Here is a 13,048-nt window from a genome sequence, read left to right on the forward strand (position 1 = left end):
TTCACTGAGTTTTTAGCATATGTTAACAATCAATTTTCTGCTTCTATTAAGACATTACGCATAGATTTAGGTGGTAAATATTTGTCTACTGAGTTTCAGGCATTCTTGACTTCTAAAGGTATTATTCATCAATGTTCACGTCCCACTATTCCACAACATAATGGAGTAGCCGAACCCAAAAATCGTCATCTCCTACATGTGATACATACTCTCTTGTTAGAATCCATCCATGTTTTGGGTCGAGGTTTTGAAAACTGCTACTCACTTGATTAATCGTTTACCTTCCCAAGTCCTACACATGGAGTCTACCTATTTCCGCTTGTTTGTCAAGTAACCTAGTTACGATAACTTCTGTACCTTTTCTCATGTATGTTTTGTTCATTTACCTCCTCACGAGCGACATAAATTATATACTTAATCTATTCGATGTGCATTCTTGGGATATAATATGTCTTAATCTGTTTGATGTGCATTCTTGAGATATAATATGTGTCAAAAGGTTATCCTACATTATATCGTACATGCATTTCTAGGAATGTTATTTTCTTTGAAAATCAACATTTTTTTCCTATGTCCTCTGTGCCCTCCTCTTCTACTATGGTCTTCCCCTCCTTTGAGCAGCAGTTCTCGAATCTTCATTAAGTCAGTTCTCGCTTTAAGCCAGGTATTGTGTATACGAGAAGCTCCCGCCCACAGTCCTTTCTGGTGGCTCACCCGATATCTGATCCTACCACACTCCAGATTCAGTCAGTTGCAACACCTTCAGAGCCTTTGGTACGTCGCTCTCCTCAAGTGTTTGTACCCGCAGATAGGTATGAATTTCCTTCTTCCAGTTCTGGCAATTCTATTTCAGCTCTTACTACTACATTGTCCAATTTTGTTATTCTTACATCCTACTCACACGCTACCAAGCATGACTATTGATGCCAAGCTATGCGGGAAGAAATTGCCACTCTAGAGGCCAATCACACCTGGGACATTGAGCCTTGTCCTCCCACCATTGTTCATCTAGGTTGCAAATGGGTTTATTCAGTCAAGGTCCGATCTGATGGAAGTTTGGATCGTTAAAAAACTCAGCTTGTTGCATTGGGGAATAATCAAGAATATGGTGTCAATTATGAAGAGACCATTGCTCCTGTGGCTAAGATGACTACTATTCGTACAATTTTAGCTCTTGCTGCTTCCAATGATTGGCCACTACATCAGATGGATGTCAAGAATACTTTTATTCACGGGGATCTTAAAGAGTGTATTTATATGAAGCCACCCCCGGTATTGTTTTCCTATCCAACTTCCCATGTGTGTAAGCTTCGTTGCTCTTTTTATGGTCTCAAACAAGCTCTGAGGGTCTGGTTTGATAAATTTCACACCACTTTATTACAATTTTCATTCAAACAGAGCAAGTATGACACTTCCTTGTTTCTTCGAAAATCTGACATAGGTATTGTTGTTATTTGGTTTATGTTGATGATATTGTGATCATTGGTTCCGATTGTGCTTTACTTGGCCAACAAAAGACTCCTCTCTCAGAGTCCGTTCATATGAAAGATCTTAGGTCTCTCACATATTTTTTTGGTCATTAGGTGCATCGTAGTCCCTTTGGTATTTCACTCAATCAACACAAGTATGCTCGTGACTAGCTACAGCTAGCCTACAGGAGGCTACCTCTATTGATACACCCATGGAATTAAATGTCAAGTCCGTAAAGAGGAGGTGACTTACTTGCTGATCCCAGTTTATACCAGAAGTTGGTGGGTATCTATCTCACCATTACTAGACCGGACATTTCTTTTGTTGTATAGCAAGTCAACCAGTTTTTTCAGACTCCTCATCATCTTCATTTGGTTGCTGTCCGTAGGATCATATGCCATGTTCAAGGCACTTCTGCCTGTGGATTATTCTTCATGCAGGCAATTCTTCTTGCCTTGCTGCTTATAGCGATGCTAATTGGGCTGGTTGTGCTGATACATGTCACTCCATCACTAGTTGGTACGTGTTCTTAGGTGATGCGTTGATCTCTTGGAAGAGTAAGAAGCAAGACAAAGTTTCTAAGTCATCTATAGAATCTAAGTACCGGGCAATGTCTCGTTTGTTCTGAAATTATTTGGCTTCAAGGTTTGCTTGCGGAGTTAGACTTTCTGAGACCGATTTTACACCTTTACATGCCGATAATATAAGTGCCAATCAAATCATGGCCAATCCTGTCTATCATGAGCGCACAAAGCATATTGAAGTGAATTGTCACTCCATCCGTGAAGCCTTTGAAACTCACGTTATCACTCTTCCACATATTTCTATTGAACTACAAATTGTTGATATCTTCACCAAGGCTTTCACTCGTCATCGACATTGCTTCCTAAGTAGCAAATTGATGCTTGTTGATCAACCCGTATCAATTTGAGGGGGGCTGTCAACGGACAGCTTTGCCGTCCATACTTCTTTCCTTATTTCAGCCCACATTATTTCCTTATTTCTCCATTCATTATTCTGCACAGTTAGCATACATTATTTGACAGATTATAGTTTACATGTATAGGGCTAGAATCATGCGGAAACTTATTTGTTTTCTATGTATAGTTCTTGTAAAGTCTATATATAATATACAGAACTCAAGGCCAAAACATTCGGCCAATTCATACACCTTGACACTCCCTCCTCAAACAACCTCTCCAACCAAGTGAAATTTTGCTGCTCAATGGGCTCAAATGCTAGCCAATCAAAATAACCATCACTGCTTGGATCACTAGGACCTCCGTGCAAATAGATCTGTCAATTTGCATCATCTCAATGGCATTAGTTTGCCTATGGGAATTGGCCAGTATGAAAATACTTCATGCCACAATCACCTTCTTTCAACCACAAGGCTCGAGATTTTTGCCGCCAAGAGATCTCCTCCAATAGGGTAGCCCTCTCTAATTCTAAAATTAGTTTTGTCCTCCAAGCAAGTTCCTCCAAAGAGAGGGCATGTCCCTCCTATGCTCTCTCTACCTCATAAAGCTCCTCCAATAGTGACTTCTTGTGGTTGCCTATATCTCCAAAAGACTACACGTTCCAAAGCTTTAAAAAAAGATTTAAAACTTTCAATTTACCTGCACGATACCTGCATGTTAAAGCTTTCAAGCTTTAAATCTTGCGCTTACCTGCACGTTCCTTACTAGATGAAAATGGGTTTTATAATGATTTTAAGGAACTTCAATTATAACCTTATAAGTTCCTTTGGATTCTAAGTTCGAATATTGTTTGGGTTTTCCTTGTGTCATTATAATAACAACATCTAACAACCACGAAATACCTCATCATATATATATATATAAGCTAAGGAGAAAAGGGATCAATATGCCACCATAAATCAGAAACGTAAAAAGCTGAAAATAATCAAGCAGTCCAAAAGGGGAAAAAGAGAAAGTTCACTTACAAACTGCTTGTATCCAACACTGTTTTTATCTGCTATTGTTTCAAGCATATACCAAGCATCATCATCAGGAAGTCCCAACCCAACCTTCATGAAGAAATAAAACAGAATTGGAGCTCAAAAGAATGAAAAAATGTGTAACTTAAAATGTGGTCAGGGTAGGGAAAAGTGGTCAAATGGAAAAAAGGAGTAAATAAAAAAAGACCACACATACCATGTGTGATGCCATTGCAATCAGCTGTGCAGTGACCAGAGATGCGTAATTTGCTGAACTGACATAAAATACAATAACAAGAATATTGAGGAATTATTTCTCTTTTGATAAATAGTCGAAGAATTTATTGAAAAACACGAGAGCCCAATTACACATGTAGCATACAAGAGGAAAACCTAATTAGAAAAAGGAAAAGAGGCAAAATAAATCATGGAAACTCAAACTCAGCCTATTACAATCTATAATAGCTACCCAAAGGAACAAATTATTAAAAAATTAAATTATTAAGCTCCTCCAACATCTGCTTGTGATCCTCAAAATGTCTGTCATTCCCTTCCCTCTAAATGCACCACACCATGCAAATCGTGACCATGTGGGTTGTTCATTGTGATAATGCAGTACCAATACCAATATGTCCCAATGATATGACGTTTCCTTAATTTGTCCATAGTGAAAGTTTACCTAAAAAGGTTGTCTAGTAAAAGAAAAAAGGTGCACCAAATATTCCTCCATGAGAATCGGTTACTATTATGAGCCATAACGACCTTATAGAAAGATCGGACAATGAACTTCCCTTCCTTGGCAGTTGCCCAAAGCATCTTATCTGCACCTTCAAAACTATTAAGGCATCAGCCTCCAAGTGATCAGCTGCTCTGAAAAATTTAACATTCCACTAAGGGGTCTCATTAAAATTTCATAAATCAGCCACTGAAACCTCACTCTGAGAAAGCTTCCTCAAGGGTTCTACCACCACACCATAAATTATGCCAAAACATAGTCTTAGAATAGTCAACTACCTAACATTCTTCCATAACCTCACCCCATATCGCTCATGTACCTCATTAGAGCACCACATTCCCCAAGTATGGCCAAAGTTAGAATCCACCATGGCTTTCCACAAGGTCTTACTTCCATTTTAGTACCATCAGAACCATTTCCCAAGAAGGGCACCACTGAACAAAAGCAAGTTTCAAACTCCCAAACCACCTCTAAAAGTAAAATTTGAACTCTTGTTTACTAGGTAAATTATGCCAATTTACTAGGTAAAATTGGAACTATTCACCTACCCACTCCATAAGTTAAGCAAACCAAATTTACTTGCTTCGACTAAAAAGCCATAGAAAAACCTCCAGCAACTACAGCTGATAACCTTTAGTTGAGTCATATTTACTTGCTTCTATTTAATGAAACCCTACCGGAATGTGGGTTCAATTGGATGTGCAGCTAGGAAACAAATGCATGGCATAATTGTGCACAGATACAAACAATTGCAAAAGAAAATATATTTTTAATAAAATGTATACCCCAAATAAAGCAAGAGACTAAGACAAATTCAGAATAAATTGTAAAAACAATAAAACAATAGAAAACCAAAACAAAAATAATTACAAAAGTCTCACTTGCTTGAAGAGTGCTCCATTAGATAGTCGAAGTATCCTTCCCAGAATCTGTGAAGATCATAAAAAATGCATGAAAATTCCAAATCTAAATTATTTCACAACTCATTAGACTTCAAGAAAATAACATGCATTTTATGCGAGTGAAAGTGATTCAATTTTTTATAGAACAATGAAGAATCCTAATGATAAAAGAATCCCAAATCTTGCAAATTAGAGGAATAAATATTGGGCGGCAAAGAGAACTGAACACTCTCTTGTTTTCCCAGACAAGTTCAGCAGCCCAATTCAGGAAGAAGTAAACAAGAGTACTTCTATAAACAACACATTGCCCCCACAGCCTTTCCTAATACCTGACTATATGGAATCTAATTAAGGCCTCGTGGATGCAAAGAATATCTCAAAATATATATGAATAATAGTGAAGTAGTTTGTGAAGAGTAGTGAAATAGTTAGTGAATGGTGGTGAAATAGTCTAAAAATATCTGAAAGTGAAATAGTCTGAAATCTGACAAATTTAGGTCATGTGTTGTTTCTCTAGTTTTTCAAAATTTTCTCAAAATTTTTCAGAGAGATTTTTCCAAATCAAACCAAACATCTTCAAATCTAAAAAAATGCAACATTCCAACTTTTCAACTTCTCATCCAATCATTACCCAAACATAAAAATAAAACAAAATCTACTCTTAAAAAATTATTTTCAAACAACTTTTCAACTCTACCATCCACTCTCACAAACGCCAATGCAAAACATATTTGAAAAAAATTATTCAAATTTCTCTCCTTTCACAAGACCCAATAAACAATAATCTTAAAAAATTTTCAAATCTACTGCAAATGTTTCTCAAAATCAAGCAAACCAAACATGGCTTTAATACTCAGAGTATCGACAACTAAAGAAAAAAGAATCAACAGTTAGAAGAAGAAAGCAGGCTACTTAAATAAAAAACGAAGAATTCCACACTCATCTAATCAACACAGGAAAAATCCTTAACTGGGGATTGTATTTGCTAGAAGTTCTTATAGTTATTTGCAGAGCACAATCTTAACCCATTACAAAGGAGGAAAAGGACAAAAAGTGAAAGGATTCTAAGAAAAGGAATATAGCTAAAGCATACTAAATCGTTTCTGTCAAACATATTTAAGAATTATCAATAGTAAAAAGCAGTAATGATAATGGCATTAACATGAAAACAATGCTTCATCAGTAACAAGCTACAATCACTCCGACCTAAAACAAATTACATAATATCTTGTTTATTTTTTATATATGCCATTCAGGCTTTCACCATCTAACTTTCTTCATTGCTTTGCATCAATTGTCTTTCTGGTGTCCAGAACCTCCCAAATATCTCACTTTGATTTTCAGAATTTCAAAATGTTACTTATCAAAAAAATAAAAGAATTTCAAAATGTCAACGGGCAGCTTTGCTGTCCATAAATCTTGTTTCCTTATTTCGGCTTTCCTAATTTTCCTTATGCTTGTACAATTAGCATACAACTTTGACAGAATATAGTTTCCATATATAGGGCTAGAATCATTTGGAAACTTTGTTTCCAAGTATAGCATTCTTGTAAAGTCTATATATAATATACAAAACACTCAAGGCCAGTTTAGAAGGCTATTTCGTACAATCTTGACATGATATCAAGAGCCGACTGCTAAGTCCAAGCTTCCTTCGAATTTTTTTTTCTCCTTCTCAGTTTTGGAGGTGTCTCTCTTATTTTTTGGTGGGGTCTGTGCTGTTCTTGGAGTTTTTTGGCACCTTCTGCTTCTAGTTTGGTGTTTTTTGGCACATTCTCGGCACATTTTTTTCTACTCTGGGTGTTTTGCCATCACAGCAACCATCTGGTGGGATTTCGGCTTAGTCTAGGTATTTTTTGGCAATTTTTGTGTGCTTTGTGGCTCTCGGCTTTGTGGTTATTTGCCATGTACTCTGCACTTGAGTGTGTCAAGTTTACAAGCAACAATTACTCTTCCTGAGCATTTCAGCTTCAACTTTTCCTCAAGGGAAAAGATCTTTGGGGTCATATTGATGGCACGGATGTTGCACCAACATCCAGCACTGACAAATCCAAGGATTTCGATTCTTCTCCTTCATGGGTTATGCTTGATGTTTGGATCATGTCTTGGCTTCTTGGTTCGGTAGAGCCACATATTGTCACCAACTTGCTTCCTCATTGTTCTGCTCAATCCATGTGAAATTACTTGATGAAGATTGATCATCAAAATAAAGATGCTCGTCGCTTTCAATTAGAACATGCGATTGCCATCTTTCAACGTGGCATTCTTTCCATCCAAGACTATTAATTAGCATTTCTTACTCTTTGGAATGAATATACTGATCTGGTTACCGCAGATGTTCCTGTTGCCACTTTTTCGACTATTCAGAATCTTCACAAAACTAGTTGACGTGATCAGTTTCTTATGAAACTACGCCCAGAATATGAATCTATTCACTCCTATATGCTGAATCTCTTGTTCCTTCTCTTGATGTTTGTTTTGGTGAGTTACTTCGCCAAGAACAACGTTTTAGCACTCAAGCTACTTTGGAGCAATCTCTTGGCAGTTCAAGAAATGTGGCTTATGTTGCACATGGACGAGGCTCGCCTATGCATTCTAAAAATTTGCAATGTTTTTGCTGCAAGGAACATGGGCATATCGCGGATAAGATGGTTGTACTTGCTTTTTCCGCTTTCTTGCCCTATTATTATGGGAGTACAATGTAAACTAGATAGTATTAAGCATTGGTGAAAACTGTAACCTTACATCAGTGCCTAGGGCCTACTGAAGCGCTGCAGATCCTAGCAGAGTCTCATGAATGAAGGCCTAAGTGATGCTCATCAGTCGGGACAGCGTGAAAGAACGAATAGATAAGTGGTTCAGTCGGAGTGTCTTTTTCTTCAGGGGTCGAGCAGCATTTGGTGATTTCATTATCCGAGAGTGGGACGAAGTCTTTCTTTTCCTTTTTCATTCTTAAAAAAAAGTATCCGCATTCAGTCTCTCAACTGAGATCTACGACATTTCCTCTAACCTTTGGTAATGTAAGCTAATCCAATAATGGAACTACGGAATCTGTAGCATGTTTACCCCCCTTTAGATAATGCATCCGATGGAAGAAGGCTAGCTTTCATTAGGGAATTTCTCATCACAGAAGGAACGAAGTAGCTTGATCGAAGATTGAGATCGTGAAAACAACTAGTCCTTACTTGCTGCCTTTCCAACTCGCCTACGTAGGGCTTACTTGACTAAAAACAAGAGAGCTACTTACTACTAAAGCTACTGACTCGGACAAGCTGTACAAGCTAGTCTCTCACCTATTCTTAAGAAAGGGAAGGACGTATGCGAATTCATGCTGGTGAAGTACGAGTCAGTGATTAAGTGGCGATAATGGATTTACTTCGGGCTCACACCCACTCTTTGACGATTCTGCCCAATCAACTCATCAATTTTTTCAAAGTGAAACTCGAGTCAACAAGCCAATTGTCCCAAGAAATACTGTTCTTATTGCAAGAAGGGTCACATTATCAAAGAGTGTTGTATCTGCCGCCAGAATCGTCAGGCTCAAGTATTTTAGACTTCGATTATTGCACCTCCAGCAATGTCTTCTACAGCGAATGGCTCTTCTTCAGGTGATTCCTATGTTTTTGCACCTCCTGCAGCGAATTACCATACACCCCAAATGGTGCAACAAATGTTGATTTCAGCATTATTAGCAATGGGGCTCCAAGGTAACAATTCTACTAAACTCTGGTATGTGGACTCGGGGGCCTCTAATCACATGACGAATAATCCCACAGCTCTATGTCATATTTAGCCCTACGTTGGAAAATCTACTATTCAAACTACCTGTCGATAGCTGTTGTTGGCGATGTTTCTTCTAAATTTACTTATGTGTTTCGTGCTCCTCAGCTTTCCATGAATCTTATTTCTGTTGGTCAATTAGTTGATAATAATTGTGCTGTTAATTTTTCCGGTGATGGTTGTGTTGTACATGACCAGGTGGTAACAGGGAAGTCAATCGCGAAGGGACCTAAAGTGGGGCACTTGTTTACACTATTTATGCCTATTCCAACATTTTCTTCAGTTTCTCTTAGTTTTTCCTTTGCTCGTAATAATGTTCTAGATCTTAGTATGGTGTGGCATCGTTGTTTAGGCCATCCCAATATTCATAAGTTATCTCATGTATTGAACTCTGGTTTACTTGGTAATAAAGAATGTTGCTCTTCCTCTCTTAAGTGTGCTTCTTGCAAGCTTGGTAAAAGTAAAACTCTCCCGTTTCCTTTGCATGATAATCGAGCTTCTCACTATTTTGATCTTATCTATAGTGATGTTTGGAGACCTTCCCCGGTTAGTTCACATGAAAAATTTAAATATTCTGACTTTCATTGATGATCAGCAAATTTACTTGGGTATATTTTCTTCGCCCTAAATCTGAGGTTTTTCGTACTTTCACTATGTTTCTAGTGTATGTTGAAATCAATTTTCTGCTTCTATCAAAACATTACGCACAAATTCTAGTGGTGAATATTTGTCTAATGAGTTTCAGCACTTCTTGGCTTATAAAGGTATTATTCATCATTGATCATGTCCCGCTACTCCACAACAAAGTGGCGTAGCCGAACATCAAAATGGCCATCTTCTGGATGTTGTACGTACTCTCTTGTTAGAAGCCTTTGTTCCCTCCATGTTCTGGGTTGAAGCTATGAAAACTGCTACTCACTTGATTAATCGTTTACCTTCCCAAGTCCTACACATGGAGTCTCCCTATTTCGCTTGTTTGCAAAGCAACCTAGTTACGATAATCTTTGTACCTTTAGTTGTGTATATTTTGTTCATTTACCTCCTCATGAGCGACATAAATTATTTGCTCAAGCTGTTCAATGTGCGTTCTTGGAATATAATGTGTCAAAAAGGCTTTGTTTACTATGATCCTACATTACATCATACAAGTATATCTTGGAATGTTATTAAAAATCAATATTTTTTTCCCTATGTCTTCTTGGTCCTCCTCTTCAACTGTGGTTCTCCCCTCATTTCTCATTTGAGCAGCAGTTCTTGGATTCTCCTCCTATCAACTCTCGCTTTAAACCACGTATTGTATATAAGAGACGTCCTCACCCACAATCTCTTCTGGTGACTTCCCCGATATCTGATCCTACCATGCTCCAGATTCAGTCAATTATAGTACCTCCAGTGCCTTTGGTACGTCGCTCTCCTAGAGTGTCAGTACCTCCAAATAGGTATGGGTTTCGTTCTTCCAGTTTTGGCAATTTTATTTTAGCTCTTATTGCTGCATTGTCCAATTTTGATATTCCCACATCCTACTCACAAGTTGCCAAGCATGAATGTTGGCGACAAGCCATGCAGGAAGAAATCGCCACCCTAGAGGCCAATCACACCTAGGATGTTGAGCCTTGTCCTCCAACCATTATTCCTCTGGGTTGCAAAAGAGTTTTACTCAGTCAAGGTCCGATCCAATGGGAGTTTGGATCATTACAAAGCCTGGCTTGTTGCACTTGGGAATAATCAAGAATATGGTATCAATTATGAAGAGACCTTTGCACCTGTAGCTAAGATGACTACTGTTCGTATTATCCTAACTCTTGCTACTTCCCATAATTGACCACTACATCAAATGGATGCCAAAAATGCTTTTCTTTACAGGGATCTTCAAGAGTGTATTTATATGAAGTCACCCCCGGGATTGTTTTCTTCATTGACTTCGCATGTGTGTAAGCTTCATTGCTCCCTTTATAGTCTCAATCAAGCTCTAAGGGCCTGGTTTGATAAATTTTGAACCACTTTATTACAATTTTCATTCAAGCAAAGCAAGTATGACACTTCCTTGTTTCTTCGGAAATCAGACATAGGTATTGTTGTTCTTTTGGTTTATGTTGATGATATTGTGATTACTGGTTCCGATTCTGCTTTACTTGGCCAGCTCAAGACTCATCTCTCAGAGTCCTTTCATATGAAAGACCTTGGGTCTCTCACATATTTTCTTGGTCTTGAGGTGCATCATAGTCCATCTGGTATTTCACTCAATCAACATAAGTATGCTAGTGACCTTGTGGCTACAGCCGGCCTGCAGGAGGCCACCTCTGTTGATACTCCCATGGAATTGAATGTCAAACTTCGCAAAGAGGAGGGTGACTTACTTGCTAATCCCAGTTTATACTAGAAGATGGTGGGTGGTCTTGTCTACCTTCACCATTACTAAACCGGGCATTTCCTTTGCAGTATAGCAAATATGCCAATGTCTTCAAACTCTCCATCATCTTCATTTGGCTGCTGTTCGTAGGATCATACACAACATTCAGGGCACTTCTACTTGTGGCTTATTCTTCCTTGCCGGAAATTCTCCTCCCCTTGATGCCTATAGTCACGTTGATTGGGCTAGTTGTGCTGATACATGTCACTCCATCACTAGTTGGTGTGTGTTCTTAAGTGATGCATTGATCTCCTAGAAGAGTAAGAAGCAAGACAAAGTTTCTAAGCCATCTATAGAATCTGAGTACCGGGCAATGTCTCTTGCTTGTTCTGAAATTATTTGGCTTCGAGATTTGCTTGCTGAGCTCGATTTCCCTAAGACCGATCCTACCCCTTTATATACCGATAATACAAGTGTTGTTCAGATCACGACCAATCTTATCTATCATGAGCACAAAAAGCATATTGAAGTCAATTGTCACTCTATCCATGAAGCCTTTGAAGTTCATGTTATCACTCTTTCACATATTTCCACTGAACTATAAATTGCTAATATCTTTACCGAAGCTCTCACTCACCACTGACATTGCTTCTTAGGTAGCAAATTGATGCTTGTTGATCAACCCGCATCAATTTGAGGGAGGCTGTCAACGGACAGCTTTGCTGTCCATAATTCTTGTTTCCTTATTTCAGCTTTCCTTATTTTACTTATGCTTGTACAGTTAGCATACAACTTTGACAGAAAATAGTTTCCATATATAGGGCTAGAACCATTTGGAAACTTACTTTCTTTCCATGTATAGCATTCTTGTAAAGTCTATATATAATATACAGAACACTCAAGGCCAGTTAAGAAGGCTATTTCATACAATCTTGACACAAAAATGAATCATTGGGCCCAGCCCATATAATTTTGAGTTACTATCATGCACTTTCCACTCATAATGTCTTTAAGGTTCAAATTTTGAGGTACTATCATGCACTATGATTTTTCTTTTTAATTGGATACGTGACACTGCAGTTTTTGTTATCATTCAGTTATGATTATTATTTTCCTACTTATACAATACAAATAAAACAAGACTGCTAAATTTGAGAGTCATAATCCTACAAAGCACAGAATAATGTGTTCAATTGGTTTAACAAAAGCTCCTGAGCATGTACATCTGAGTTACCTCAACTGAGAGTGACCATGATGTTTAAATAAGAGCAGAAAGTATCTAATAACAAATCAAGCTATTTTCACACTCATTTCCAGATGTAATATTAAAAATAAAGGGTAAAATGTAATTATTTAGAGAAATCAATTGCACATGCCGTAACTCCTACTTGTGGAAAGGAAAAGGAGGTGAAATACGATATAAAAATCTTGTAAAATTATGACTTGCAACACATACCGCAACTCCTCCCAGATTGAGAGAGATATAAGATGGCGTTGGATGTAGTCTGAAACATTATTAGCATCTTTCTTATGCATTTCAGCAGAGACTTCAAGCGCATCTCTAATTGTAATTAAATCATTCCGAGATGTTGCACGATTGATTGCCGTTTTGAGCTGAATAAACAAGTCAATTGTACTTAGAGAGAGAGTAATTGCCATTGCAAATATGCAAATTCCATATAAAGTGTACTACAGCAACTAGAGGTCTAGAAGAAAAGAAAAACATGCCTAAGATCAAAGCAATGAAAATGCATCTTGGGTCAACTTCTGGATATTAATTTCTTTTCGTAAGCCATAATTTATATAGAAAGAGCAAATTACTTTAAATGAATTTATTCAAACAAATTAACTTTAAAAAAAGGCAATTTTAT

At 37.7% G+C, this 13,048-nt stretch overlaps 1 protein-coding gene across 4 annotated transcripts in view; it reads right to left on the reverse strand.

Moving 5' to 3' along the window:
- LOC122296029 (DENN domain and WD repeat-containing protein SCD1-like) overlaps positions 1-13,048 on the reverse strand; it is a 43,294-nt gene that overhangs the window by 17,316 nt on the left and 12,930 nt on the right. For all 4 annotated transcript variants that reach the window (XR_006238365.1, XM_043105411.1, XM_043105413.1 and 1 more), the window contains 4 exons: positions 12,634-12,791; positions 5,027-5,074; positions 3,627-3,684; positions 3,416-3,499 (listed from right to left, as the gene is read on the reverse strand). Coding sequence is in view for 3 of the 4 variants with exons in the window: in XM_043105411.1 (XP_042961345.1) it covers positions 3,416-3,499; positions 3,627-3,684; positions 5,027-5,074; positions 12,634-12,791 (348 nt within the window). In the remaining variant the exon portion in view is untranslated. The remainder of the gene's footprint in view (positions 1-3,415; positions 3,500-3,626; positions 3,685-5,026; positions 5,075-12,633; positions 12,792-13,048) is intronic.

This window comes from Carya illinoinensis, chromosome 15 (genome assembly GCF_018687715.1).
Source record: "Carya illinoinensis cultivar Pawnee chromosome 15, C.illinoinensisPawnee_v1, whole genome shotgun sequence".
Lineage (NCBI taxonomy): Eukaryota > Viridiplantae > Streptophyta > Magnoliopsida > Fagales > Juglandaceae > Carya > Carya illinoinensis.